Raw genomic sequence first — 26313 nt, forward strand, 5'->3', positions numbered from 1 at the left:
ATCCTGGCTAGAGTTTGGTCAGGGAAAAAGTATTTGTCAGTTGCATGGCTTTAGAGTGAATTAAGGTCGATGTTACCCATGCAGAAAGAAGGTAACACTTAGCTTAATTCAAGTCACTCTCTAACAGCTGGCCTACTACCAGGAAATGGAATTTTTCAATTTGCTGTCAGTAACCTGGCTATTACTGAACTCACCCAGCAGTCCTTTAGGAGGAGACCCCAGTGTGAACTGATATCTTCTAGTAGAGTCATTCTGCGCCCACCAGCGATGGCTTTTTGCTGCCTCTCATTCCCCTAACAGCACCAGGCTCCCTTACAGTTTAACACCAGTTGGTTTTCTTCAGAGTTTTGAGCTAATTTCACTTTGCCTCTTTACAAGGAGAGAGCTGCATTTGCAGACATGAAGGATAGAGGGGCTTTACCTGCTTAGGAAATTAAACGGATTCAAGCAGGATGTGAGACCCATCTCTCATGAACAGCTCTCCCTACTCCTGTCTGCTCTTGGCCCTGAGTACCATATCGTGGAAGGAGTGGTGAGCAGGAGGGAGCGGGGAGGTTGACAGCGGAGTTCGGAGGGTTGCAACTTCAACAAGACAGTAACCTTTCTCCTCTTCCTCTGGTCCACTGGTGGCCAAGTGACTGCCACTAGTTGAACACCAGGCATGGAGTGTAGTCTTTAAAGAAAGAACAAGCGTGTGGAGTAGAGTGCTTGGTGCCTGGTTTGCTCCATTTCCCATCTCCCCTCACCTGACCCTCAAGCCCTAGAGCAGCGTTTGCAAAAGGACTTAGGATTCAGTGGCCCAGAAGAACTTGTCTAAATACCACATGTCTTGGACTTTTAGAGATTATTTTTCAAGAGCCTGGCTCACTCCTTGCTGCCCTCTCACCACACCATAGGGGTAATTGTACAGAGATCAGGAATGGAAAAAAGAAAGCAGGTCCTTGCTGCCAGGTTTTTCTCTTCAGGTACACTTTAAAGATCCATATCCTGTTCTCTCCAGGCCATCAAGTTTTACCATTTCTACCAATGAAGGTACTGGCTGAAAGCCTATTTGATTTAAATTTTACCTGATTTTATCTTTCAAATGGAAATAGGAAATTAAAGACTTTACCCAACCTTTCAGATTTTGGATGGCTAATCTTTGGACCTTTGAGCATGTTTTTATTTTTACCAAGCCCTCATAAATATTGGGATATAGTCATTGATTGACTTATTGCACACAGAAAAAAGGATGTTAAGAAAGTGAAATTCACACTGTAATTACTCAAGTGAGCTAATTAAAATTTTTAAAAGATGTTTCAGAAAATTGGCTCAGGTTCATAGCTTATTTTCCATTAATATATTTTTAAAAGAAAATATTTTTATTTTGAGAGGCACAATAGTCAAACAGGACTATTCTAACAGACTTCTAAACCAACAGAGCCTGAAAAGTCCTAAACGGAAACCATAAATGGTAAATAAATATGTAGGAATTATAACTGAAAAGCAGCCCATCTACTTATCATAATGCAGCTGTAAGCAAAATACACCAAGGAATGGTATAGCCAGTGGCAGGCAGGCCCCAGCTCAGCAGAAAAGGGACACAAATAAACATGGCACATGACATCTGTGTGTTCTCTGGATGTCTGTGTCCTCTCCGGATGCCATTTTGTAAGAGTGAGCTATGGTCATTATTAATAGGATGATGAATGCCTACCTTTTTTTTTCATTTGCCTGGAAATAGACACATTCATTAAAAATGCACTTTTAATCTGTGCTGCCAAAGGGTCGCTATTTTAATTCCCACCCAGAAAAACTCATCTTGTTTTTCCTACTTCGCCCTGGGTGTTGTTAATCTTTTTGTGGTTGTTTCCTTCTGTGCTGAAAGAAACTGGGCAGTGACCTTGCTCTGGATCACAGTCATGTTAAGGGCTAGTGAGGTCTACAGTTCCATGGAAATTATATTTTCATATTTAATCAAAAGACATGGTTGGGCTAAGGGTTTTGTTTCTTTCTGTCCAAATGATGAGTTTAGACCCTGAAACATTGAATTTCTAGGACAACTTGATTGCTAATTTATGGGATAAAATGAGGGAGATTTATGAAATCAAGACTCTTTAGGAAAAGCCAGGAAATATGATTTGACAAAGGCTTCTTAGTAGAGCTACCTAATTCATTGAGCAAAAAGTCCTATTCTCTATGAGTTCATTGGAAGAAACCAAATAAAATAATTAATGAGCTACAACAACTGAATCTTAAAGAGATGTATTTATATGAAATCAATTAGTTACTGGTCTACAGTGAGCCACGATTACCAGTTGATGATACATCACAATTGTTTAATTTTGAAAAATTATGATTTTTAAAATTGAACAGTATTTGCTCAATTTAGTAACTAGCATGTTTGAAAGTTCAATGATCCAAGAGGTTATTTTGGAAAGCATAAGCCAGGATCCTGTCTCTACACAGTAAGTGGTAGGCAGACTGTCAGTGGTAGACAGACTATAGAAATGAGTCAGGAGTATAGTTTATATTTCTTTTTATCTGCTTATTAGCTGTGTGACTTTGAGCTAGACGCTAAACTCTCTGTGCCTCACTTTTCTCATCAGCAAAATCAAGGTGATAACAGAATCTACCCTCATAGGTTGTTGTGTAGATTAAATTAGTTAATATATGTAAAGGGTATAGAACAGCCTTTGACCATTTAGTGCCTATGTAAGTGTTTATTGTTAAACTCATGAATGTTATCATTCACATTTACTTATTTAGGTGCACACTGCAACTTTAGTTCAAGTCAGTTTAATTGTAGTAACAAATAATGAGCTCTTACTGGGTACTTTACACTAGAATCCAAGATGGTTACCATGTAAAATTAAAAGAGGAATATAATTTCTACAAATGTGAGATTCTGGGTAGATAAGAAGGATTAGGAAAATTATCATTATATATGGAATTCTAACTTTTATTTATTACAGATTTTTACACACACACACACACACAGTGTCTTGCTCTCACCCATCTGTCTATCTATGTATACATATATACATGCATACACATATATCCCTCTGGACAGCTGACATCTTGAATCTTGAATACGCAGGAAGTAATGTGATCTTATCCAACCTACAGCCACTTCTGATTTTTGTTAGTTGGTCAACTGGTTGGTGTTTTGCTCCTTGTTTTTGTTTAAGTTGAAGCCCCCTAAGGCCAGGCAGCATTCAGTGATCTCACTTTGGTGGGATGCATCCTGCTGTCCCTTGATTAGGCAGCTGCATCCCTGTGTGACTCAGGTCTCCAGGCCCTGTCTTGTAGCCCACTCATTCCTTCCTAGCAATATTCTTCCTAACTGACTATCAATGTAGATTAAGCAACAGAAGCGAGATTTTGTTTCAGCCAACTATAAAACCCTTTCCTTGTGATGTTTGTTTCATAGCTATCTTCATGATTTGTTCATAAATGATATTGTTAACATTTTCTATTACTATCACTTCATACTTTGACCTGTAATATCTCTTAGCCATCCTCAGGGAGCCTGCAGTCTGGTGGAGTCAGCTAGGACTCCACACACTCCAGTACTTCTCATTCCCAGTCTCCACCATCTTATTGATTCTCCATCTTCAATGCCCTTCTAAGCCCACTCTTCCTTTCTTTCCCATCCCTGCTGTTCCATTCCCTCTCCAAGTCTACTGAAGTAGTCCTTACACTCATTCATCGTGCAAACGGTCAGCATCTACTCTGCAACACAGGGGTATTTCTGGAACCCGGGAGAATCCTATTTTTGACAATGTCGTTTCCATGTAAAAGTCTGATAAAAGTATCCAAAAATGTTGCAGCCTCATCATAATATTTAATTAGAATTTTTTTTCTTTATTACTATTTTGTAATCTAGGAAAAATAAAATCACAATAGTTCCTGCTTTTCATTTTGCCTGAAAGGAGATGAGCATAGTTGGTGGAGAGGGGTCCTTTAAATAATTGAAATTCTTCCAACCTGTTGTAATTAAGAGGTTGGTATATTGTAATTAGTAGGTTGGAGTGAGACAGCCAGAGAAGGTAGGATATTATGATACAACATGGAAAATGCACATTTCATCCTTTGTTTTGATGTAGATCTGAGGACTTGAATACATTTTTACTATATTATGGCAAACTTCCTATAGTCTATTTTGTGCTTTTATGGAGTTATAGGGGAAAATAAAACATGTATAAATTAATTAGAACATAATTAGGATACATACTAATGCTCTGTTGTTATTTGGCTCAGTTTAGAATCCATTATTTTTTGTATTTTCAGTTCTCAAAGTTTGGTTTTATGGAAAAGGCAAACTGTCTAGGAGGCATTTGCTACAGTAGAAAGACCACAGGTTTGGCATCAACCATATTTGACATGACCAGCAGTTTAGTAATTGTGGTCACACTGGGCAAATGTCATAATCCCTCTGATCATCAATTCCCTCATCTATAAAATGGATTTAATGATGCCTGTCTCATTTGATTGCTTTGTAAATTTGATTAGATAGTTTGTGAAACAGCAAATAATGGAGCTCACAAAAGATAGTTGCTGTTTTCATTTGATTTTTGTTTTTCTAGTGCAAGACATTTACTTTCAAATTCCATACAGGAATTTACTTTATCATTTTACAGCAGGAATAACTTTCAGCTGTCCATCAGGTTCTCAACTTATATTAAAGGAGGTTAAGATAATTCTTCCCAGAATAATAATTCAGGTGGTTCTTCAAAGTTTAGGTGAAGAAAAGAGAAAGAAAAATGTGCATATTTTCAAGTAGATTCTTACCCTTCTGTCCCGGTATGGCAACTTTCAGCCATAACGACCAGTAAGAATCACCTGGGGAGCCTTTGAAATATACCAATGTCCAAGCTCACCTCAGATCAGTTAAATTAGAATATTTGGAGAGGGGCTCAGGGTCTGATACCTTTTAAAAGATAACTTAGGGATTCCGTTGTTCAGCCAGGGTTGAGAATTACTGCTCTAAACCATCCCAGTCTAATAAACAGTGTGTGATTTTTATAGATTTCACGATAGAGCCAGGTTGGTCCCTTTCTGCTCAGTCAACTTAATTTTACCTGTTTCGGTTTAATCCTGTTTATTCCAGTTGTTCTCTCAGTGATGATATAAAAGGGTGACAACTTCTATATCAATGTTCCACATAAACAGTAGGTTCTCTTCAGCCTTCTCATCTCCAGACTGAATAACTCCTGATGCAGTATCAACATGAAAATAGTGTGACCTTATGAAAAGACTGTCCCCTTCTTTCAAAATAGTATCATTTTTGTTCCACAAAATCAACACTTGACACATGCTTATAAATTAGCATTCTCCTGTTTGAAATGTGGCCATAGACTAATTTTGAATGTGCCTTTACTGAACAAACATTTATCAAGGTACTGCGCTGTTTGCTGGGGACACAAAATCAAATGAGCAATGAGTAGTGGGGGAGACAGAAAAACCAGTGATAAGAATACAGTGTGGTAGAGCAGTGATGAAAGGAGCTGTCAGCGAACAGGTTTGTGCAGCTTTCTCTCTGCTCTCAGCAGAGCCCTCCTGGCTCTTGTGGCTTCTGGTCCTCCCTCAATGCAGTTCTTAGTGAATTCCTGCTGCTTCTGTATGCTTTTGCTCCCCCATCTGTTGAGTAATTCTAATTATGTTCTTCCTTGTTTTCTAATATATTTCTAAGGAAAATCATCATTCAAATATAAACTCATAAACACTATGATTAGCAAGAGTTTAACTTCTTTGATTCTTTTAGAATCCAATCATATAGACATGAATAAATCATGAACCCGAAGACATTCTTCTCAATTATTTTCATTAAATAATAACTTTTCTTTAAAGTTGTCTTAGTTTTGTTTACCTATATGCTTGATTGTTTTCTCTCTAGACTTTCGCTCTGTAATTCCTATGGTCTATTGATGTTTTTGGAACTTTTTTTTAAAAAGAATAGGTTGGATTTTTTTCTCATTATAATACCAATAGCTTCTTACTATAGAAAATTTGGAAACTACAGAGAAATGAAAGAGGACAAAATCATCCATGTGATCATCAACAAAAAATTTTTAATGATTTGATATTTTATGCATAATTACATACATAGGCTCATATAAAGAAATTTGTCTCTTAATTTTGAACTTAATGTCACACCATAAGCATCTTTCCATGTTATTAGAAACCCTGGTAAACATTATTTTAAATTGGTTGCATAATATACAATGTAGCATATACACCAGATTAAATGTATATAACTATTGATATTTCTCTATTATTGGCCATTTAAGCTATTTCTTTTTTTCAGAAGTAAATTCTACTGCAGTAAATATTTCTTTTTTTTTTTTTTTTTTTTTTGCGGTACGCGGGCCTCTCACTGCTGTGGCCTTTCCCGTTGTGGAGCACGAGCTCCGGATGCGCAGGCTTAGCAGCCATGGCTCACGGGCCCAGCCGCTCCGTGGCATGTGGGATCTTCCCGGACCGGGGCACGAACCCGTGTCCCCTGCATCGGCAGGCGGACTCTCAACCACTGTGCCACCAGGGAAGCCCCAAACCGTTCTCTTCTTTTTGCTCATTCACTCAGCATCAATTCTCAGAAGTAGGATTAGAGGGCAAAAGAGTCTGAGCTGTTTCTTAAGGCCATGGGGTTTTGGGGGAGCAATGTAGTAAATCCTCATGGTTGCTTCTTGGGGAAGCTGGGACCACTGGGAGAGAGTATGTGAAGGAATTCTGCCTCCATTCTGTGTGGGGCTCTCTGCCCACTCAGAATAAGTGATTGTGGAAGAGCTGGAGTGTTTGGCACCTCCTGGTACTCCTCCCTTGCCCCAGTCACATCACAGGCTACCATCTCCTGCAGTGCCATGCACACTCTTCCAGATACTGCTGAATGCACTGCCAAGATTACGTTGTCCACCCACCTTTTGCAGCCAGACTGGACACTGAAGCAGCCTCAAAGCTACTTTCTAGTACTGTAGGAATCCAGCTGCCCAGATCCCTGTAATAAGCATGCTGCTCCTGATATTAATTCCTTGCTATTTCCTGGCCCTTCGTGGGTATGATGAGCTTATTCATCTCTTTTCATCTGCCCCTGACAGGGATGGCTTTGTTCATACCCATGGGGTGCATAATTGTGAATAACCATCATTAGGCAAGGTCTTGGTGATTAACTCTTCAAAATAATTAAATCCCTTAATGGGGTGGAACCTGGACTAATGAATGGACTGGCAGCCTGCACGCCTACATAGCAGATACTCTGCTGATATCAAGCGAGTAATCCTTATTGCTTGCTACCCCAAAAGTGGATATTCTCAATTAAGTTACTGGGTCTGTGGCACGGTCTGAGTTCCGAAGCTGTGATTGATCCATGACCACAGGACATTTGTGAACTGATATAATGGCCAACATCTTCTGGCTTCAGATAAGGAATTCCATATTCCATCGGCATGTTCTGAAAACAGCTGGGGACTCTGGCCACCATCCCCAGCTCTTCTCTTTTCCCCAGCCCAAGCCTAAGCATCCAGTTCATCACTGTACTGTCTCATAAATACCTGAGATCCTGCCTTTTTTTTTTTTCTTTTTGACTGCCATTGACACTAGCTCAGATCATATCATCTCTCACCAAACCACATACCAACCTTCTGATTTCTCTTTCAGCCTGCAGCCTTTCCCTGTACCAGTCCTTCTCCAATTTGTAGTCAAGAGTTTTCTTTCAGAACAAAAATTTGATTATGCCCTTCCCTATGTAAAATCCTTCAGAGGTCCACACTGTTTTCCAGGTGAGGTGTAGACTGTTTGCCCAGGCTTACAAGACACTTCATGATGTGCTCCTACTTATGTCTCTGCCACAGATCTCCACCTGAATATTCTTTCTTTCCTCCCCTTTTTGGGGGAACTTTCCCTGAGTGCCTTGGACTGGGTTATTAGTGCCCTTGCTGTATTTCCCGTAGGCCTGGACCTCCTTTACCTGTCATCTGACACATTTGCTGTATTTGCTTATTTATCATTTATCTCCAATACTTATTAAAGCCCGTGGCACATAGCAGGCATCCAGCAAATGTGTTGAATAAATTTGCTCAAAAGACATTTTTCCTTGTCCTGGGGGTATTTGAGAGTAAAAGTTGACACTGACAAATATATAAGTAAGTAATATATTTACATTTATACCCTTGGAAAACTTTGTGTATTTCAGTAAATATAATAAGTAAATAAGAAAATTTTAGTATGTGCTCTAAACTGAAGAAAACTTTTTTCAGTAAGCATAGTAACAAAAAATTTCACTAAATATAGTAAATAAATAAGAGGTCAATCTTATAGATAATACTGACTGGTTAAATAAATTAACAAAATTGAGTCAAGAGGGGTTGATGCATGTGTGGTTTTGTCTGTTAAGTCACAAATTTGAAAAAAGTCAAGGCAAATGTATTGCTTTAAAAGGACACTGTATCTTCAAATAAATGCTAAATCTTGTTTTCTCATGACTGTATCATCAAATGTTTAATCAGTCCTTATGTCCCTTTTTACTCTGATTTAAACTTTTTATCCTGTGTGTGTGTGTGTGTGTGTGTGTATCATGATAGCATACCTAAGATATATAATCATAAGTGCACACGCATATTTTGGTGCCTTTGTTTCTTTGGGATGGGCCTCTAGATGCGAGACTCCTGTGTGGAAGGAAGCAATATGTTAGAGTACTCTTTCCCCAAATCGTTGACAAGAGTAAATGCTGCCACTCATAAATTATTTCTTGTCTCTTTGAGTGCAAAGAGAGATCTCTATATTGCTTTGTGTCATGCTTCTCTCGTCAACATAAAGCATCTCTTTATGTCTGCTAGCCGTGTAGGCTTGCTCTTCTTAGGCTTGTCTAATCTATACTTTGCCCACATTTGGTTGGGCTATTGGCCTTTTCTTACTAATTTTTAATTTATTTTTGTAGGGTACAGCTGTTAACTCTTTGTTTCTCATTTGCATAACAAATATTTATTCCAGACTTTTACTGTTTTTCATTAACTTTGTGGTATCTTTTGCTCTATAATTTTTTTTACTTTTATAGTTCTATATATCTTTTATTACTTCTATATAGCTGGCTTGTTTATCAGTTTTCTGTGGCCAGTGCAACAGATTAGCACACACTGTGACTTAAAATAACAGAAATTTATTCTCTTGCAGTTCTGGAAGCCAGAAGTCTGAAATTAGTTTTACTGGGCCAAAGCCAAGTTGTCAGCAGAGGGGTGCTCCCTCCAGAGGGTAGCCACCACGTTCTAGGGGAGAATACACTCCTTACCCCTTCCAGCTTCTGGTAGCTGCTGGCATCCCTTGGTCTGCTGCTGTGTCACCCCAGTCCTCAAGGCCAGGATCTTCAAATCTGCCTGCTCCGTGTTCACACTCCCTCCTCCTCTGTGTGTGTCAGAGTCCCTTCTGCCTATCTCTACTATGATTGCCTTTAGGGCTCACTCAAATAATCCAGGATAATCTCCTCATCTCAAAACCTTTAATTTAATCACATCTGCAAAGATTCTATTTCGTTGACAGTTTCCAGATTAGGACCTGACATCTTTGGAGGCCGCTATTTAGCCTCCTACAGCATGATTAAGGTTTTCACCACTCCAAGACTGTAGATGTAGTTGCCCAGATTTTCTTGAAAGTGTTGGTGTATCCTTATCCTTCCTGAGAACATATTTTTCTATGTAGTGTAATATAGGGGTATCTTCCACTTGTGCCTGATTAAACCACTTCACCTCTTTCAGACTGAATTAAAATAGCATGTTTTAAATAAAAATCATGTGTAGTACTATTTCTGGATTCTCTGTAAGTCCCCTTGTCTGTTTATCCATTCCTATGCCACTACCATATTAATATGATTACTGTGACTCTATGGTTCATTTTTAATAATACTGAAGACATTTACAGTTAAAAATTTCTCCCTGACACCAAATATTTCTTCATTTCATGGTTTTGCTATGAAGAGCTCAACTGTTCATAGTTTCCTAGAGAATAGAAAAATTCACATTTCTTTTCTCTTTTGATGTAAGGATAATCTAAGAGTGAGTTTTAAAATGTTCAAGTAGTTAAGATTTGTTTTATGAGTTACATGTTAATGGTGTGTCTCTCATTTTGTTACATTATGAGCAGAGAATGAAGCCTGTAGAATATTTCATTTTAACCATTGTTCAAGTTTTTTTAATGGCAGTTACAGGAAGGTTTTTTTTATAAATGTTCCACAGACAAATATTGTTTTGAGGGGCTTGATATATAAAATGAAAACTATATAAATGTACACATAATCAAGTTTATTAATTGTATTATTTAATTTTCATATACCCTCATTTATTTTCTATTAGATCTACCCAGGCTTGAAAGACATATTTTAAAGTGGTAGTGTTTGTTTTTGTTTCTGTTTTGTTTTTTTTTGCGGTACGCGGGCCTCTCACTGTTGTGGCCTCTCCCGTTGAGGAGCACAGGCTCTGGACACGCAGGCTCAGCAGCCATGGCTCAAGGGCCCAGCCGCTCCGCAGCATGTGGGATCTTCCCGGACCGGGGCACAAACCCGTGTCCCCTGCATGGGCAGGCGGACTCTCAAGCACTGCGCCACCAGGGAAGCCCAGTGGTAGTGTTTTAATTGCCTTTTTATTACCTTTTGCTTTATGTATTTAGCCACTATGCTGTTTGGTACATACCAGTTTATAACTGTCAGTTCCATTACTATGACCTTTTTCCCATCTAGTCCTTTTAAGCCCTCCTCAGCTCTTATTCTAATTTTTACTGAGATCCTTTATACAATTTGTTGTAGATCAGTGTTTCTCAACCTTTTTTTCATTATCACCTTACTTGGGAAATTTTTAGACATTTTTTCCTAATCCTGCCGCCACCATGAAATTTTAATACCACAGATATATTGCATATTTACTGTTTGTATATCTATGTTTTATTGATAAAAAAGAGTAACTTTCATCTACACACATATCTCTACACTCACACCGGAAAGAATCAATTTTCAGTCCCTTTAGGGTAATAGCACTGGGAATGCATGTAATAGATTCTTAGTAGGCCTTCCCCTATAAAGTGTCCTAGCAAGTACATCAAACACATATTCATATCACATTGATAACCAATTATTTCTTCTTTCCTTCATCCTCCTTGATGGCTTTTAGTGTTATTTACTGTTTGGTTAGAGCCCTTCATTGAATATGTTCCTCATATGGGTTATGTAGGTAATACAGTCTCTAAACCTGTATATATCTGCAAATATTTTTTTCTTTTCCGCTGGCAGGTAAAATCCTTGACTGGGTAAAGCACTCCTGGGCTTCACTCTTTTTCTTCCACGGTCTGTCACCACCAAGTGCTGGTTTAGTGTTGCCGATGGTTAGCTCCACGCCAGTCTGATCCATTTTCCTTGATAGGTACCTTTTTGTTTTGTTCTGTTTTGGGCCGGGAGTTTGTAAGAATTCCTCTCTCTCCTTGGTGTTGATTAATTCTACAGAATGTGCCTAGATGTGACTTCCACATTACATTTGCCTCCATCTTCAGTTATCTTTTCAACATGTAAATCTATGTCTTTCCTCAAGTTGGATACTTTTTTCTTCTGTTATTTGCAAACGTATTCTTTTTGTCTCTTTTTCTCTTCTAATACACCTATTAGCCACATGTTATATATCTTCAATTTATCGATCACCCTTTTCTCCCCTCGTCACCTTTATACTTTTGTGTATGTGTGTGTGCATGCATGTTTGTGCTTTGAGATATTTCCTCCGTTTGGTCTTTGGGCCACTAATTTGGGCCTCAACAGTGTTCTTTAATTACTCTTCTAATTTAGCTCTAAAATTGTAGAGTTTTAGTCCAGCCAGAGGACTTTTTTTTTTTAGTCCTATCAGAGGACTATCTTCTGATTTCTCTTTGGTATTTTTGTTTTTCCCCTTCACATTTTATTGTGGCATTTCATCCTGCCTATGAGTTGTTTTGGGTCAACAGAAATAGGCAGTATTTATAACCCCTACTCTCTTGGGTTAAGCAGCCTCTTCAGAGTCACAAAGGGGCTGAGCTGGATCTCTTTCCTTGCGGTACAGCTCTCTGTCCAGGATTGTGCTGTCTATCATAAGGTTTTTGCAGACATTGGAAAAAAATGACTTAAAGTAGGTCAATGTGCCTGAGCCACTAGCTAACTTCAAGATGATTTATTTAAGTTTAAAATGTTAGCTAATGTTTCTCACCAGAAAGAGCAGGTCTTTAAACTGCTGATGTTTAAAAGCCAAGGGGCTTTTGTTATTCCTTTACGAAAACATGATGAGTAAATTTAACTCAGAGAGCAGTGGGCCTTACTGCAGATCTCAGCATAGAATAAGTGTTTCATACCTTTGAAGTAATTACATTTTGAATGTCCTAGCAAAAATGGGTGGACTGGGAGGTAAGACACTGAAAACAGGGGAAATTTAATAGAAGTTCTGCCTCAAGCCCAAGTACAGAAATTCTACCCCAGCACAAGTTCATTACAATGAGCACTATATTTAAAAATTTTAAGACTCCTTGGTGTAAGTAATCAGCACATACTGAAGTAAAAATAAGCTTTATTTAATGACAGTCTGCTACTATCTGTAGCTTTTGGAGTTTCTATTTTCATTCATGTTTGATAGTTCTGGTCTTCATTTTAAATCTCACAAAAATAACACAGTGAGAATAAATTTAAGGCTTAGAGCCAGAAGTACAGATAGGTTAGAAGATCTCTTATGTTTCATTTGTGCTAAATTTATTGTTAACTAAGAGCAAAAATAAAAGCATTTGTTTAAAAATACTGGCTCAAGACTTCCCTGGTGGTCCAGTGGTTAAGACTTTGCCTTCCAATGCAGGGGGTATGGTTTTGATCCCTGGTCCGAGAGCTAAGATCTCACATGCGTTGCAGCCAAAAAAGCAAAACATAAAGCAGAAGCAATATTGTAACAAGTTCAATAAAGACTTTAAAAATGGTCCACATCAAAAAAAAAAAAAAAAAAAAGAAAGTCTTTAAAAATACTGGCTCACTAACTATGGGGACTTACGTAACACACAAAGTACATATGCCTTTTCCCTTTGTGAAAGTGAAAAATACAAACAATTTATGTGACTGTGAGGTGACCATGAGTCTGGGCTCTAGAAATCTGGGCTATGTAGGCATCACCAAACCTTCAAGGGTGTGTGACAAGAGTATAGTGCACCACTCAGCAGAGTGACAAAGCTCACAGGGAGGAGGTTGTGTTGGTGGCAGCTCTGCAGGAAAATCCACAAAGCCCCACCAAGTGCATCTTCCCTCACATCCAGAGTCTGAGCCTCTCACTGCCAAGCCCTCATTTCTCCATAGTAAATTTGAAATTTATGTAGACCCTGAAATCAGCAAATCAGCAGCTGTTTTTTTCCTTATCCTTCTCCCTCTATCTCTTCATATCTCTCTTTCTCTCTCCCTCCCTCTTCCCTCTCACCTCTTTATTAAAAAAGTAATTTGCAACTGCCTGATGCACTCATTCTACGTACCTCATAGGAATACCTGCTTTGTGGGGAGGCTGCCTCCACGCTTTGCATGCAAAGTAATTTGGTCACATTTGGTGAGTTCTACTTTGGGCAACCTTTATCAGCACACTTAGTTAGACAAAAAGGAAGCCTCCATGCCTGACATGGGGTGCAACTCCTCTTTTCTCTAACTTCCAAGGGTTATGGAGCTTAGGCTATACTGCACCAGCTCTAGGCAGGAGCATGGCTGGATTATGCCAGACGCTCCTCCCTGCTGTCAGCTGTCGCCCTAGCACTGGCATACCAGCTCCCTCCTCCTTGATATTCCAAAGCTTTAGGGTTTTGATCTTTGGCTTCTTTCTTTTCTAAGGCTGAATTGCAGGAATCACTGCTGTACATCTACATTTCATCCATTTTCTCTTTTCAGTCTTCAAATTCTTTCTACATGATCATTATCAATAATCTATTCTTATCAAAGTAAGATAAGACTCTGCCACTTGGGGCCATTAATACCAAAGCCTTATTGCCTGTTTAGCCTCCAAAGGCATTTGAGTTTGTGGCTGAATAACAACATTCTGAAGAACGAATAAAAGAAAACCAGTTCCCTCTTATGATAATGAGGAGTCTATGAAAACACACAAGAGAAAATAAAAAGGATAATGTTGCAATCCACTCACCTAAAATGATATAATAGCTATGGACCTACCACTATTCAGAGTGTCCCTGAGATTAAAAAAAAAATTTTACTATAAAAATTATGTTTGTGAAAATCTTATAAGGAAAGCCTTTACTTTTTATTTTTTTCAGTTATTTTTAGGCTGGGCTAATAATTATAGATTTCTAGGCAGACCATAAGTTGAATTCAGTAAAATACGTTTTAAACAAGAAGGTGAATTTAGGCAAATCCCTGATAAGTAGTCATGATTCCCCCCATAATGGCTAACACTTAAAGGATACTTACCTACTACTATCTCTTAATCCTCACAAAAACCTTTTAAAGTAAATACTAATATTATCTGTCTTTTACTGAAGAAGAAACTGGAAATTAATGAGATTAAGAAACGGAGTTTTTAAATTGGAAAACCAGCTGGAATCCAGGTCTTTCTGGGTCCAGTCACAACTGTTTAATATTCTCTGCCTCTTCACGTGTAGATAATTTGAGTTCATGAAAAAGTAAAAGAAGAGTAGATTTGCATCGTAGCATTGAAATGACTATTGCGATAATTGTTGAATTGCACAATACTCAAAAAAACAATGTAATCTGTGTTCCTACTACTACTCTATTTCCATAAACTCTTTTGAATTTACGAAGTGCTGCCAAGGGCTGAAGTGCTTGCCTTTTAAAATTTGAATGAATAGTTTTAATTTTCAATGTTTATTTATTCCTATTTAAAATAGCATACTTTTAGATTTTCTGACTTTGGTTCTGAATATTTTTTCTAGGGTCAACGTCTTTTCGAAAAGTTGCTCCAACTGACTTCTCAAAATGTTGAAATCAAGCTAGTGAGTGATGTAACAGCTGATTCAAAGGTATTAGAAGCCTTGAAATCAAAGGGTAAGGCCAAGGTTGACATGGTACTCTACCTCTGGGTGTTCTGTTCCGGTACCTTTAATTCTACATAGAGCAGTACATGATTTCTTTATAATCAACCCACTTGACTTAGTGCACTTCTTATTTCTCCTTGGAAAAACAGCTTGATTAAAGCCTTTAAATGAGAGAACTAATTAGTTAATTCTACTGGGATTTTTAAAATAGTGTTGTTGCATATTAGCTTATGCAAAATAATTTACTAGCCATTAGATGATAATTAACTGGAAAGAAGAATCTTTCCCTCTCTGAACACTTCAGTGATGTGATTAGAGAGAAGAGCCGCTTCTTATCAGAACAAACATTGGATTTCTGCTTTTCTCTTGACCATCAAATGGAAATTCTCCTCATGCTACATATATTCTTTGAAATAATATAGTCAGATGTAGGAGTCTATGAAACACTGCCTAATTCACAACTTTTAAGACAATTCCACAGGAGATCATCATTTGTATGGCCACTTTGCAATTTGTCTCACAATCCCTGAACACTGACGATAATTATAAAATAAATTTCTTAATTTTGCTGCATCTTTACTAACTGAACTCTCACAAAGAGTTTTTACTGATTTATCAAAAAATTTCACCCTGAATTTACTATCCAAACTGTAAGCCTATGAAAGAAATTGGCAGGTGTGAGCCAGTGAAAATGTTCAAGATGCTGGGTGTCCCCGGGAGAGGACAAGGTGTTGACCCCAGTGAGTGTCAGTATTTCACCTGATGATACTACATCTCACATGTGTGCTGTTTAAACATATTGGGCATTTTTGCTTGTCATCTTCCCTACATCAGTAAGTGAAAATAAAATACTTTCTAAAAAATGGAACAGACTATGAGGCAAGTAAGTGAGCCCAAGTGGCCTTTCCTTCTGCAGAAGAAAAATGGAAAGTGATAAAGCCTATGAAAAGAAAATAACATAGAGAAGACAAAAGCTTGGCCAGGCATATGGGCTTACCACCATGCACATTCTATTTTCTAGGCATGGGAAAATAAAGAAAACTTATATGAGTTATTGCTAGGTCTGAAAGCTTCACCCTGCTACTTGAGCACAGCACAATATACTTGAAAAACTAGAAAATACCTAGTTCAGTGGATTGACAGATACAACCAACATGGATTAGAAATGTATGAATACTTAAACTGTTTAAAAACTATGAAATTGGGTTCCCACTGTAAATTGAATTTCTGTCTGAAAATTTGTTATCTGACACATATTTAGGAGTGGATTACTCTAGGCTAACTCTGAGTGCCTGTATTTGCCTGTATTTGCAAATGATTTTTCTCATGGAAGCTACTTGCATATCCTTGGGGTTTGATTACCCCAGAAGGGTAAAAAGCAGATGAGTTAGGAAGAGAGGGATGTAGCCTGAGACTTCAGTTGCTTCTTGACTGTACATCCATAGTACTGTTCCTTGCCGTAGCCATTCTAAACCTTATAAACTCAACCAAAAGTTAAAACTAGGCAGTACTGGGGGTATGACAGCCTTTTTTAATTGCTGCTGAGTATTTGGCTACTTTAGACAGGGAATAGCAATTAATGAATTTATAGATAAAGCCCTTGCTTACATTTCTCTTGTGAACTATGAATTAAAATTTCATTATAGTCAGTGCTTCTTACACAAAAAGAAGTGTTTGAATTTCACAAGTATATGCATATGTCACTACAGCTTAGGCTTTGTTAATGTCTAATAGGAGTTCTTATCAAAATAAGAAAATGGTTTTCCTTCACAATGGGAGGACAATAAACAGGACCCAGGGTTCTCACAGCTATTCCCTATGTACCTAGAGTGAGCCTATCTGGCTTTTATTAATGCACATAGGTGTAATATATATGCATCTTTAAAATGCAGTTTTTGTATTTCTCTACTCTCACCCTGTGGCAGAGACATAGTATATACTCACAGTGCCTTTAAGAAAAATTGATATTTTTATGAATCCGTTTTAAATCTGTGTTGGAATACTTTGCTTTGGGGTTATCTTTAAATTTCTTTAGGGAGAGTTCCTAGTCTTTTGGTAAAGTTCCAGGAAGGTTTGTCCAGAAATAGTCCACAAAAAAACAGATAAGTGTGAGACTAGCCATGAGCTACTTCAGCTGTGAAGGAGTTACTGAGTTTAGAAGTTAATCAAATTTATTGTGAAAAAGAACAAGAGTGAGGCTTCCCCGGGAAATGGTAAAGATATAGTGCAGACATTGGCCCAGCGAAGGCACAGTGGGCTGGAGATGTGAGGTGGCCCAAGGCCACAGAGCCCTCCATGGGTGGGGTGAGATTGCAGGTTATTCACTGTGCCACATGCTCCCCACTCCTTGACTCAGAAGTCAGAAGATAATCCTCCAAGGTCTCACCCTGTGTCTGGAAGGTGGGGTGCTTTTGAAACCCAACCTCCTTGAAGTCCTTAAACCCCGGCAGGGATTTCATTCTAGACAAGTCTCCCTGTAAATTCAGAGTTTCACTGATCAGTTTTCCTAATTTCACTTGCTCACCATCTCCACTTGTATCCCCCAATAGCATCTGATAGGCAGCGTGTTAACCTGCATACCCCTTCCCCTCGCTCAGTAGCTCCAACAGCAGCTTCCTTTACCTGAATTTCCAACTGCTCACTCACTCCACATTCTCATTCTTCACATCTAACAGGCCAGATTCTATAGGATCTGCCCCTGAGTCTCTCTCCTAGATATTACAGTCCCTTCTCAGCTACACCTGCCCTAGTGCAGGTATTTAACACCTTGGCCAGACCTAGCCACAGCTACTTTCTCTCTTCCCAACTTCTGATCTTCTCACCCTCCCACCGTCTGATCTCCATGCAGCTACCAAAGGGATCCTCCACAACATGATTATTATCAGCTCACATCCCCACCTAAATCGGGTGTATGAGTATGCCCGAGTGTTATATACACCTTTTAACTGAGAAATATCATACCTGCAACAAAGAGCACAGTATTAAGTGTATAGCTCTAGGAATTTCGATGAAGTAAACACTTCCGTATAATCCCTTCACAGATCATGATGTACAGCATTGCAAATGTCTCAGGAAATGTTTTCATTACCCTTTGAAGTCAGTATCTTCTGCAGACTGACCACGACTTCAACTTCTGCCATTATAGATTATATTTGTGCTTTTTTTGAATTTTATATAAATAGACTTATTAAGTACATACTCTTTCATATCTGGATTCTTTTGCTCAATTTTATAAGATCCGTATATGTTGTGTATAAAAGTAGTTTGCTCTTTTACATTTTTATATGGTATTCCATCATGTAAATATAATTTATGTATCCTACTGATGATGGACATTTGGATTTTTCCCACTTTTTTGTTATTGTAAATAATATGGTGCTATGACCATTCTTGTATGTCTTTTTGGTGCCTGTTTATACTCATTTCTTTGGATATTTACCAGGAGTGGAATTGCCGACATCACAGGCTATGTGTGTTCAACTTCAATAGACATTGCCAGTCAGCTTCCAAAGTGGTTATACCAGTTTACACCACCGCAGACAACACATGAAAGTTTCATTTGCTCCATAGTCTCACAAAATCTGGCATTCTTTGTCTTTTTTATTTTAGCCATCCTGATGGATATGTATCATGACGGGACTTGAATTTTTTTTTCCCTGATGACTGATGATGTTGAGCATCTTCTCATATACTTATTGACCATTTCTATATCTTCTTTGTTGAAGTGCCTATTCAAGTATTGTTCCCGTTGTTATTTTATTTTTGTTTTTTTATTGGCCTATTCTTGATTAATAGGCTGGATTTGAATCCTTTTTTGGCTATATGTATTTCAATTATCTTCTCCCATTTGAAGCTTGTTTTTCCACTCTTCTAATGGTGTCTTTAGATAAATAGAAGGTCTTAATTTTAATGAAATCCAGTTTATTAAGTACTCCTTTATTGTTGGTGCTCATTGCATCCTGTATAAAAAATATTTATCATCACAAAGTCATAAAGATATCCTCATTTGTTGTGTTCTAAATGCTGTATTGTTTTACCTTTCAGAGTTAAGTCTATTTAGATCTGGACTTACTTTTTATGTATGAGATGAAGCAGGGATGAAGATCAGTTTTTATTTATATGGAAAGCCATTTACTAAAAACAAATTTTTTTCTTCACTGCATTTCAGAGGCATCCTTGTTGAAAATTGGGTGACTATGTGTTTGGGTCCGTTTCTATATTCACTATGTATTACATTCCAGTTGGTCTACTTAACTGTCTTAGGACAAATACCACATTGTTTAATTACTGTGGCTTTATAATACATGTTAAATCAGGTGGTGTAATTTTTTCATCTTTGTTTTTCATCTTTAAAACCGTGTTAGTTATTCTTGGCCCTTCAGATTTAAAAATAAAATTTGGAATCAGTTTGTCACAAAAATGCTGAAATTTTTATTAGAATTTTGTTGACTCTTCAGATAAACTTCGGGAGGATTGACGTTGACAGTATTGAGTCTTCTACTCTATAAACATGGCAAGGCCTCTTACTACTGTTTTAGCTACATCTCTCAAGTTTTTAATATGACATAAATTACTAAAGTATTTTTCAGTTCAAAAAGGTTTCTAATTTCTACTTTAATTGCTACTTTGAACCATGGGTTATTTAGAATTGTAATCCTTGATCTCTAAACATTTGAAAGATTGTTCTATTTATCTTTTTGTTATCTTCACTATGGTCAGAAGAATATACTCTGTATGATTTCAAACATTTGAAATTTGTGGAAAATTACTTTATACATTTTTATTTGTAGAAATAAATTTACTTTATAAATCTTTAGGCCTGTTAATGTGATGCCATTATATAACTTTGCAGTTTTGTTTCTGTATTTCATCAGCTCTTAAAGTTGTCTTGGCCAGAGAGTCAGTCTAAAAGCTACTTCATCATAGCCAAAAGTGGAGTATATGTAAAGTGGCTCCTCATTGCCTAATGCATAATCCTAACTGGTAGGCCTCAAAGACAAGCTAAATAAGGTGTAGTATTGTCATCGGAATCCTCTGTTTCTTTCTCCATATTCACCTTCAAGTGGGGTATGCCATCTGCTACCAACATTTAGCTTGCCAGGAAGTAACTGTGACATATCTCTTAAGTCCTGTTCTCCCTGCTCATGCCTCCCAGCAAATGCCTTTGATGTCCCATTTTTCATCAAACCTGATACTTGTAACATCACAGCAATATTACTGAAAATTTATACTATTAGTAAAATTTTTATTTTTGGCTGTGTCTTTTAGTCATAAGCAAAATATTATTGCTCAACAATACTACTGTATTTTTGAAGCCTGTTTTTAGAGGAGTTTTAGGTTTACAACAAAATTAAGAGGAATGTACAGAGATTTCCTGTGTACTGCCTACCCACACATGCATTGCCTCCTGCATTATCAACATCACTTTCCCAACAGTATATTTTTTACCAAGGATGAACCTGTATTGACACATCATGATCACCCCAAATCCAGTTTACCTTAGGGTTCAATCTTGGTGTTATATATTCTATGAATGTGGACAAATGTATAATGACATATATCCACCACTGTAATATCATACAGGGTATTCTCACTGCCCTAAAAATCATCTGTGCTTCACCCGTTCATCTCCCCCTGCCTACTTTGTATTTTATAGCTTTGTTGCAATGAAATTTATAATTAGGAAGAATCATTTTTTGTTTGTCTTTCAAAACCATAGCAATTCAGTGTACTTTATATATATGATTAAAATATTTGCCAGTAGTCTACCAAATATTAAAAATAAAGTCAGAAAATAATTTTGTTTTAGGAAAAAGACAGGCTTTTACTTGTTCGTTATCACATAATTCTTTAATAAAATGACTAGTGAAATTAAAGGCATAAAAGATTAGAATCAGTGACCTAGAAATAAAGTCTACACTTCTTTAAAAAAGAAAAAAAAAAAAAAACATTTGAAACCATTCAGGATCTGAAATCTCCCTTTTCAGTTTCATTCTTACCATTCTTGTTGTTTATTTTCCAAGTATGTGAAAACTAGTTGTGATTTGCTAAACACATGTACATTTTCAGGGCTGTTTCCTAAAACATGCTTTTGCCTGTGCCTGAAATACCCTCCCTCAAGCTCCTTTTCATCCTTCAACGTCCCTTATAAGCCTTACCCTTAATATTTTCCTTTAGACTTCCTCTCTTTTCCCTAGTTGCTCTTACCATTTTTTTCTTCCATTGTTCATTCATTATTTATTCAACAACCATTCCTTGAATATCTGACACATGTGAGCAAGCTGGACTTTAAAGATAGAAAATTGACTAATTTTCTATCTTTAATTGATAATGCATGAGCCCTCTCCTGATTTCAGAGAATTCAGTTTGGTAGAGAAGACTGATATAAGTGAAATAAACTGATCAAGGAATTCTTGAAACATCTACACAGAGTCCAGTTTTTCTGAATCACTTTCTGTGTCTGGGTCATTGATGCCCATATTTTGTACTCACTATCATCTCTGCACCATAAAAAGCATTGATGTTTATTACTCTGTAACTTTAAGAAACAGATTCTCTACTAATGTCTCTTTTTCTAAGTAGATGTTCATTCTGCTTGTTTTCAAAGCTTACTCAAAGGAAGATATTCTGACAGTAAGCAGGCCTCATACTCCTTCCTCAAAAGGCTCTTAAGTGGTTTGTTGACTGAATATTGATAAACCTTTGGGGCCCCTGTCATGCCACCAGGAATAACAACCAAGACTATGAAGTGACAACTCTGTCAAAACTGCCACCCCACCTAAAACAATCATAAGATGCATCCCAATGTCAAAGATGTTAAAATGTGAAAACTGTTTCAGAATCAGTGGCAGTACAGTAATGAGGGTTACTTTAGAATTCAACAATAAATTAGAAAATTCAACTTAGAAAACCTTTAATAATTAAGTTAAACTCGACCTCTCCTAATACCACACCGAAGGAGGTAGATTCTAAACCAAACCTCTTGTAATGGGGCTTCTTTGTAGTGCAGTGAGCATACTCAGTAAGTAGAAATTCAGAAAATCCAAGCTGGACTGGTTGTTAGGAAACAGGGATGTCTTCAACAGAACTCTTCATGGCTAGAGCATCCAATGATAGGAAGTGTTCCTATCAAAACAAACAAACAAGAAAAACCCTGCTGTATTACCTGAAATAGGAAAGAGGTTATGCAAATCAGTTGTTTTGTTTTTTGGGTATTTTTTGCGGTACGCGGGCCTCTCACTGTTGTGGCCTCTCCTGTAGCGGAGCACAGGCTCCGGACGCGCAGGCTCAGCGGCCATGGCTCACGGACCCAGCCGCTCTGCGGCATGTGGGATCTTCCCGGACTGGGGCACAAACCCGTGTCCCCTGCATCGGCAGGCGGACTCTCAACCACTGCGCCACCAGGGAAGCCCCCGCAAATCAGTTTTTTATATGAGGGTTCTATAGGAAAACAATATAATGAAATCAGAAACCTGAAATACACTGGAGAAGAGACAGTCTCCTGAGGTCAACATAGAAGATACCAGGAATCATAGTTCTAGATATACAGCATGATGAAATTGCAACCCAAATGACAAGCGAAGAGGTAGTCATGAAAGCTTGATTTTGAAAAGCAGAGGAATAGAAAACACTTGGTGGTAAAAGTAAAAGGACCTGCAAAGGCTGGGGTGATTTTTCCTACTGACATCTGCTAAGAAATTGCCCATATAAATAACAACTTTAACTCATAGGTTAAATTGTCACTAAATGCTGTTTTGATTTTCCTCATTGCTGATGACCAGCCCAGTTATACAACAACAGAAAGAAGTTCATCCTAGAGCTTGGGGCACCCCCTTACCATGCCTGTCTTTTCTGATGTCAGGCTCACGCTAGGCTTCGGAGTCTTACCCCAGCCCTGGTTCAGCTAGTGTTTCAAGCTTTCAGTTTGTTAGAATCAAACATGTCTTTTCCTCCCACTGCCTTCTTTCCTGAGTGTGCAAACCTTGGATGGTGAAACCTAGAGCTTAGACTATGCTGCCTATAGATGCTTGCAACATCTCTGAGGAGCTCATAACAGAACTATTTTATGGGCTTTTGTTTTGTTTAGCCAGAAGGTTAATATGTTTGGAATTTTCTTTCCTCTTCGGCTTCTTTAGATGGTAGATAGATACTAGATACATAAATAACCTTCCAATCTTCTGTGTGAGATTTAAAAATTAAACTTCTAGATTTCTCAATCTTTTCATCCACATTGTTTCATTTCTTATTCTTTGTGAAGGGAATACGAAGTATGCCCTTTGAGAGGACTCTCAGCCACTCTGATAGCCCTCAGCCCTCCACATTCCCTCATCTGCTACCTTTGTAAATAAAGTCATAGACTCACTGCGTAACTGGCTCAAACAGTCTGTGCTCTGAGTAAAACTGACCCCAACTTTCCCTCATTAGCACCCTATGCCAAGCAGGTGAACTAATTAGACATAGCCTTACCCCATGTTGGTGAATAAACAATAGCAACAGGATCCTAATGCATACTCTTTGGGCATCTTCAGCTCATTTTGGCTTCCTCCCCACAAAGCATTGAACAAACAGTAAATATTTAATTGGCATTTCCTTGTGCCTAAATCTTATTCATTTAAGTCAGAATTTTAATATTTGAAATGACTATTGCACTTTCATTTTTCTTAATAACTCTATTTTTTAAATAAATAATTAATTATATTTTATTTCTCCATGGTTGTTTAATAACCTGTTGTAAAACAGGAGGTGAAAATTAGCAATTATGTGTATTAAATATATCATTTATACTTTTCAAAATGGTTCAGATTTGGGGATCAGCAAGCTTTACATAGTAACTACTCTGATATAACTCTAAAATATTGCTTGATAAAGAGAACATGGTTTTAACAAAGAGAAAATACTTTGATTTCACGTTTATAAACATGTAAAATGTAGAGGTTGTTTCACATCGGAAGGGCAAACAGCTTTGAAATTAAACGTTATCCCTTAATGCCTGATTTTAATTTCCAATTATCTGCTAAAAATTTTAGAAAAAAGATTACTACAGAATAGTTTAATAGTTGATAGAGCTACATCTGGGTGATACTATTTTTCTAATGCCACAAATGCTAGCTATTGAGAAGGTATCTCATAGGAATGCAATCTGCACATTGTAAATATTGTACAAGTAGTACCAATTTCTCATTATTCATCAACGTGCTCATAGAATACTTCACAATGCAGAGCTTGACCTATGGAGAAGAAATATGCAAACATTTCTATTTGTCAGTGAAAGCTATTTTTTTTTCCTTCAGCTTTTTTAAGATATAGTCAACAAATAAAATTGTATATATTTGAATGGTACAGTGTGATGGTTTGATATACATTGATGCTGTGAAATGATTACACATTCAGGTTAATTAAAACATCCATCACCTTACAGAGTTACTTTTTTTCCTTTTTTGTTGTGAGAATGTTTAAGATCTATTCTCTTAGCAAATTTTAAGTGTGCAATACAGTATTATTAACTGTAGTCACTGTGTTGTACATTAGATCTACAGAACTTACTCATCTTATTTTTTTTAATTAAAGTATAGTTGATTTATAATGTGGTATTAATTTCTGCTGTACAGAAAAGTGATGCAGTTATACATACATATATATATATATATATATACATTCTTTTTTTATATTCTTTTCCACTATGGTTTATTATAGGATATTGAATATAGCTCCCTGTGCTCTACAGTAGGACCTTGTTGTTTAACCATTCTATACATAATAGCTTACATCTGCTAACTGCAACCTCCCAATTCATCCCTCCCCTACCCCCCTCCAACTTGGCAACCAAAAGTCTGTTCTCTATGACTGTGAGTATGTTTCTGTTTCGTAGATAGGGTCATTTGTGTCGTATTTTAGATTCCACATATAAGTGATATAATATGGTATTTGTCTTTCTCTTTCTGAATTCACTTAGTATGATAATCTCTAGTTGCATCCATGTTGCTGCAAATGGCATTATTTCATTCTTTTTTTTATGGCTGAGAAGTACTCCATTGTATATATACACCACATCTTCTTTATCCATTCATCTGTTGATGGATGTTTAGGTTGTTTTCATGTCTTGGCTATTGTGAATAGTGCTGCTATGAACATAGGGGTTCACGTATTTTTTGAATTATAGTTTTGTCTGGGTATGTGCCCAGGAGTGGGATTGCTGGATCATGTGGTAATTCTATTTTTAGTTTTCTGAGGAACCTCCATACTGTTTTCCACAGTGGCTGCACCTACTTACATTCTCATCAACAGTGTACGAGAGTTCCCTTTGCTCCACACCCTCTCTAGCATTTGTTATTTGTAGACTTTTTAATGATGGCCATTCTGACTGGTGTGAGGTGGTACCTCATTGTAGTTTTGATTTGAATTCTCTTATAATTAGTGATGTTGAGCATCTTTTCATTGGCCATCTGTATTTCTTCTTTGGAGAAATGTCTATTTAGGTCTTCTGCTCATTTTTTGATTGGGCTCTGTTTTTTTTTGTTGTCGTTATTGAGTTTTATGAGCTCTTTGTATATTTTGAAAATTAAGCCCTTGTGAGTCACATCGTTTGCAAATATTTTCTCCCATTCTGAGGGTTGTCTTTTCATTTTGTTTATGGTCTCCTTTGCTGTGCAAAAGCTTGTAAGTTTGATTAGGTCCCATTTGTTTATTTTTGCTTTTATTTCTATTGCCTTGGGAGACTGCCATAAGAAAACATTGGTACAATTTATGTCAGAGAATGTTTTGCCTATGATTTCTTCTAGGAGTTTTATGGTGTCATATCTTTTTTTTTTTTTTTTGCAGTACGCGAGCCTCTCACTGTTGTGGCCTCTCCCGTTGCAGAGCAACAGGCTCTGGATGCGCAGGCTCAGCGGCCATGGCTCACGGGCCTAGCCACTCCATGGCATGTGGGATCTTCCCAGACCGGGGCACGAACTCGTGTCCCCTGCATTGGCAGGCAGACTCTCAACCACTGCACCACCAGGGAAGCCCTATGGTGTCATATCTCATGTTTAAGTCTTTAAGCTTTTTTTTTTTTTTTTTAAAGAAGATGTTGGGGGTAGGAGTTTATTAATTTATTTATTTATTTTTGCTGTGTTGTGTCTTTGTTTCTGTGTGAGGGCTTTCTCTAGTTGTGGCAAGCAGGGGCCACTCTTCATCGCAGTGCACGGGCCTCTCACTGTCGCGGCCTCTCTTGTTGCAGAGCACAGGCTCCAGACGCACAGGCTCAGTAGTTGTGGCTCACGGGCCCAGTTGCTCCGCGGCATGTGGGATCCTCCCAGACCAGGGCCTGAACCCGTG

The 26313-nt window shown here is 37.7% G+C and overlaps 1 protein-coding gene across 1 annotated transcript in view; it reads left to right on the forward strand.

Annotated features, from left to right (window-relative positions):
* The window catches only part of PLD5 (phospholipase D family member 5), a 485622-nt gene that overhangs the window by 288341 nt on the left and 170968 nt on the right, over positions 1–26313 (forward strand). Inside the window, exon 4 of the mRNA XM_029229649.1 lies at positions 14896–15007. Coding sequence (XP_029085482.1) covers positions 14896–15007 — 112 coding nt within the window. The remainder of the gene's footprint in view (positions 1–14895; positions 15008–26313) is intronic.

The sequence above is a fragment of the Monodon monoceros genome, unplaced genomic scaffold (genome assembly GCF_005190385.1).
Source record: "Monodon monoceros isolate NGI ecotype Baffin Bay Population unplaced genomic scaffold, NGI_Narwhal_1 Super_Scaffold_18, whole genome shotgun sequence".
NCBI lineage: Eukaryota > Metazoa > Chordata > Mammalia > Artiodactyla > Monodontidae > Monodon > Monodon monoceros.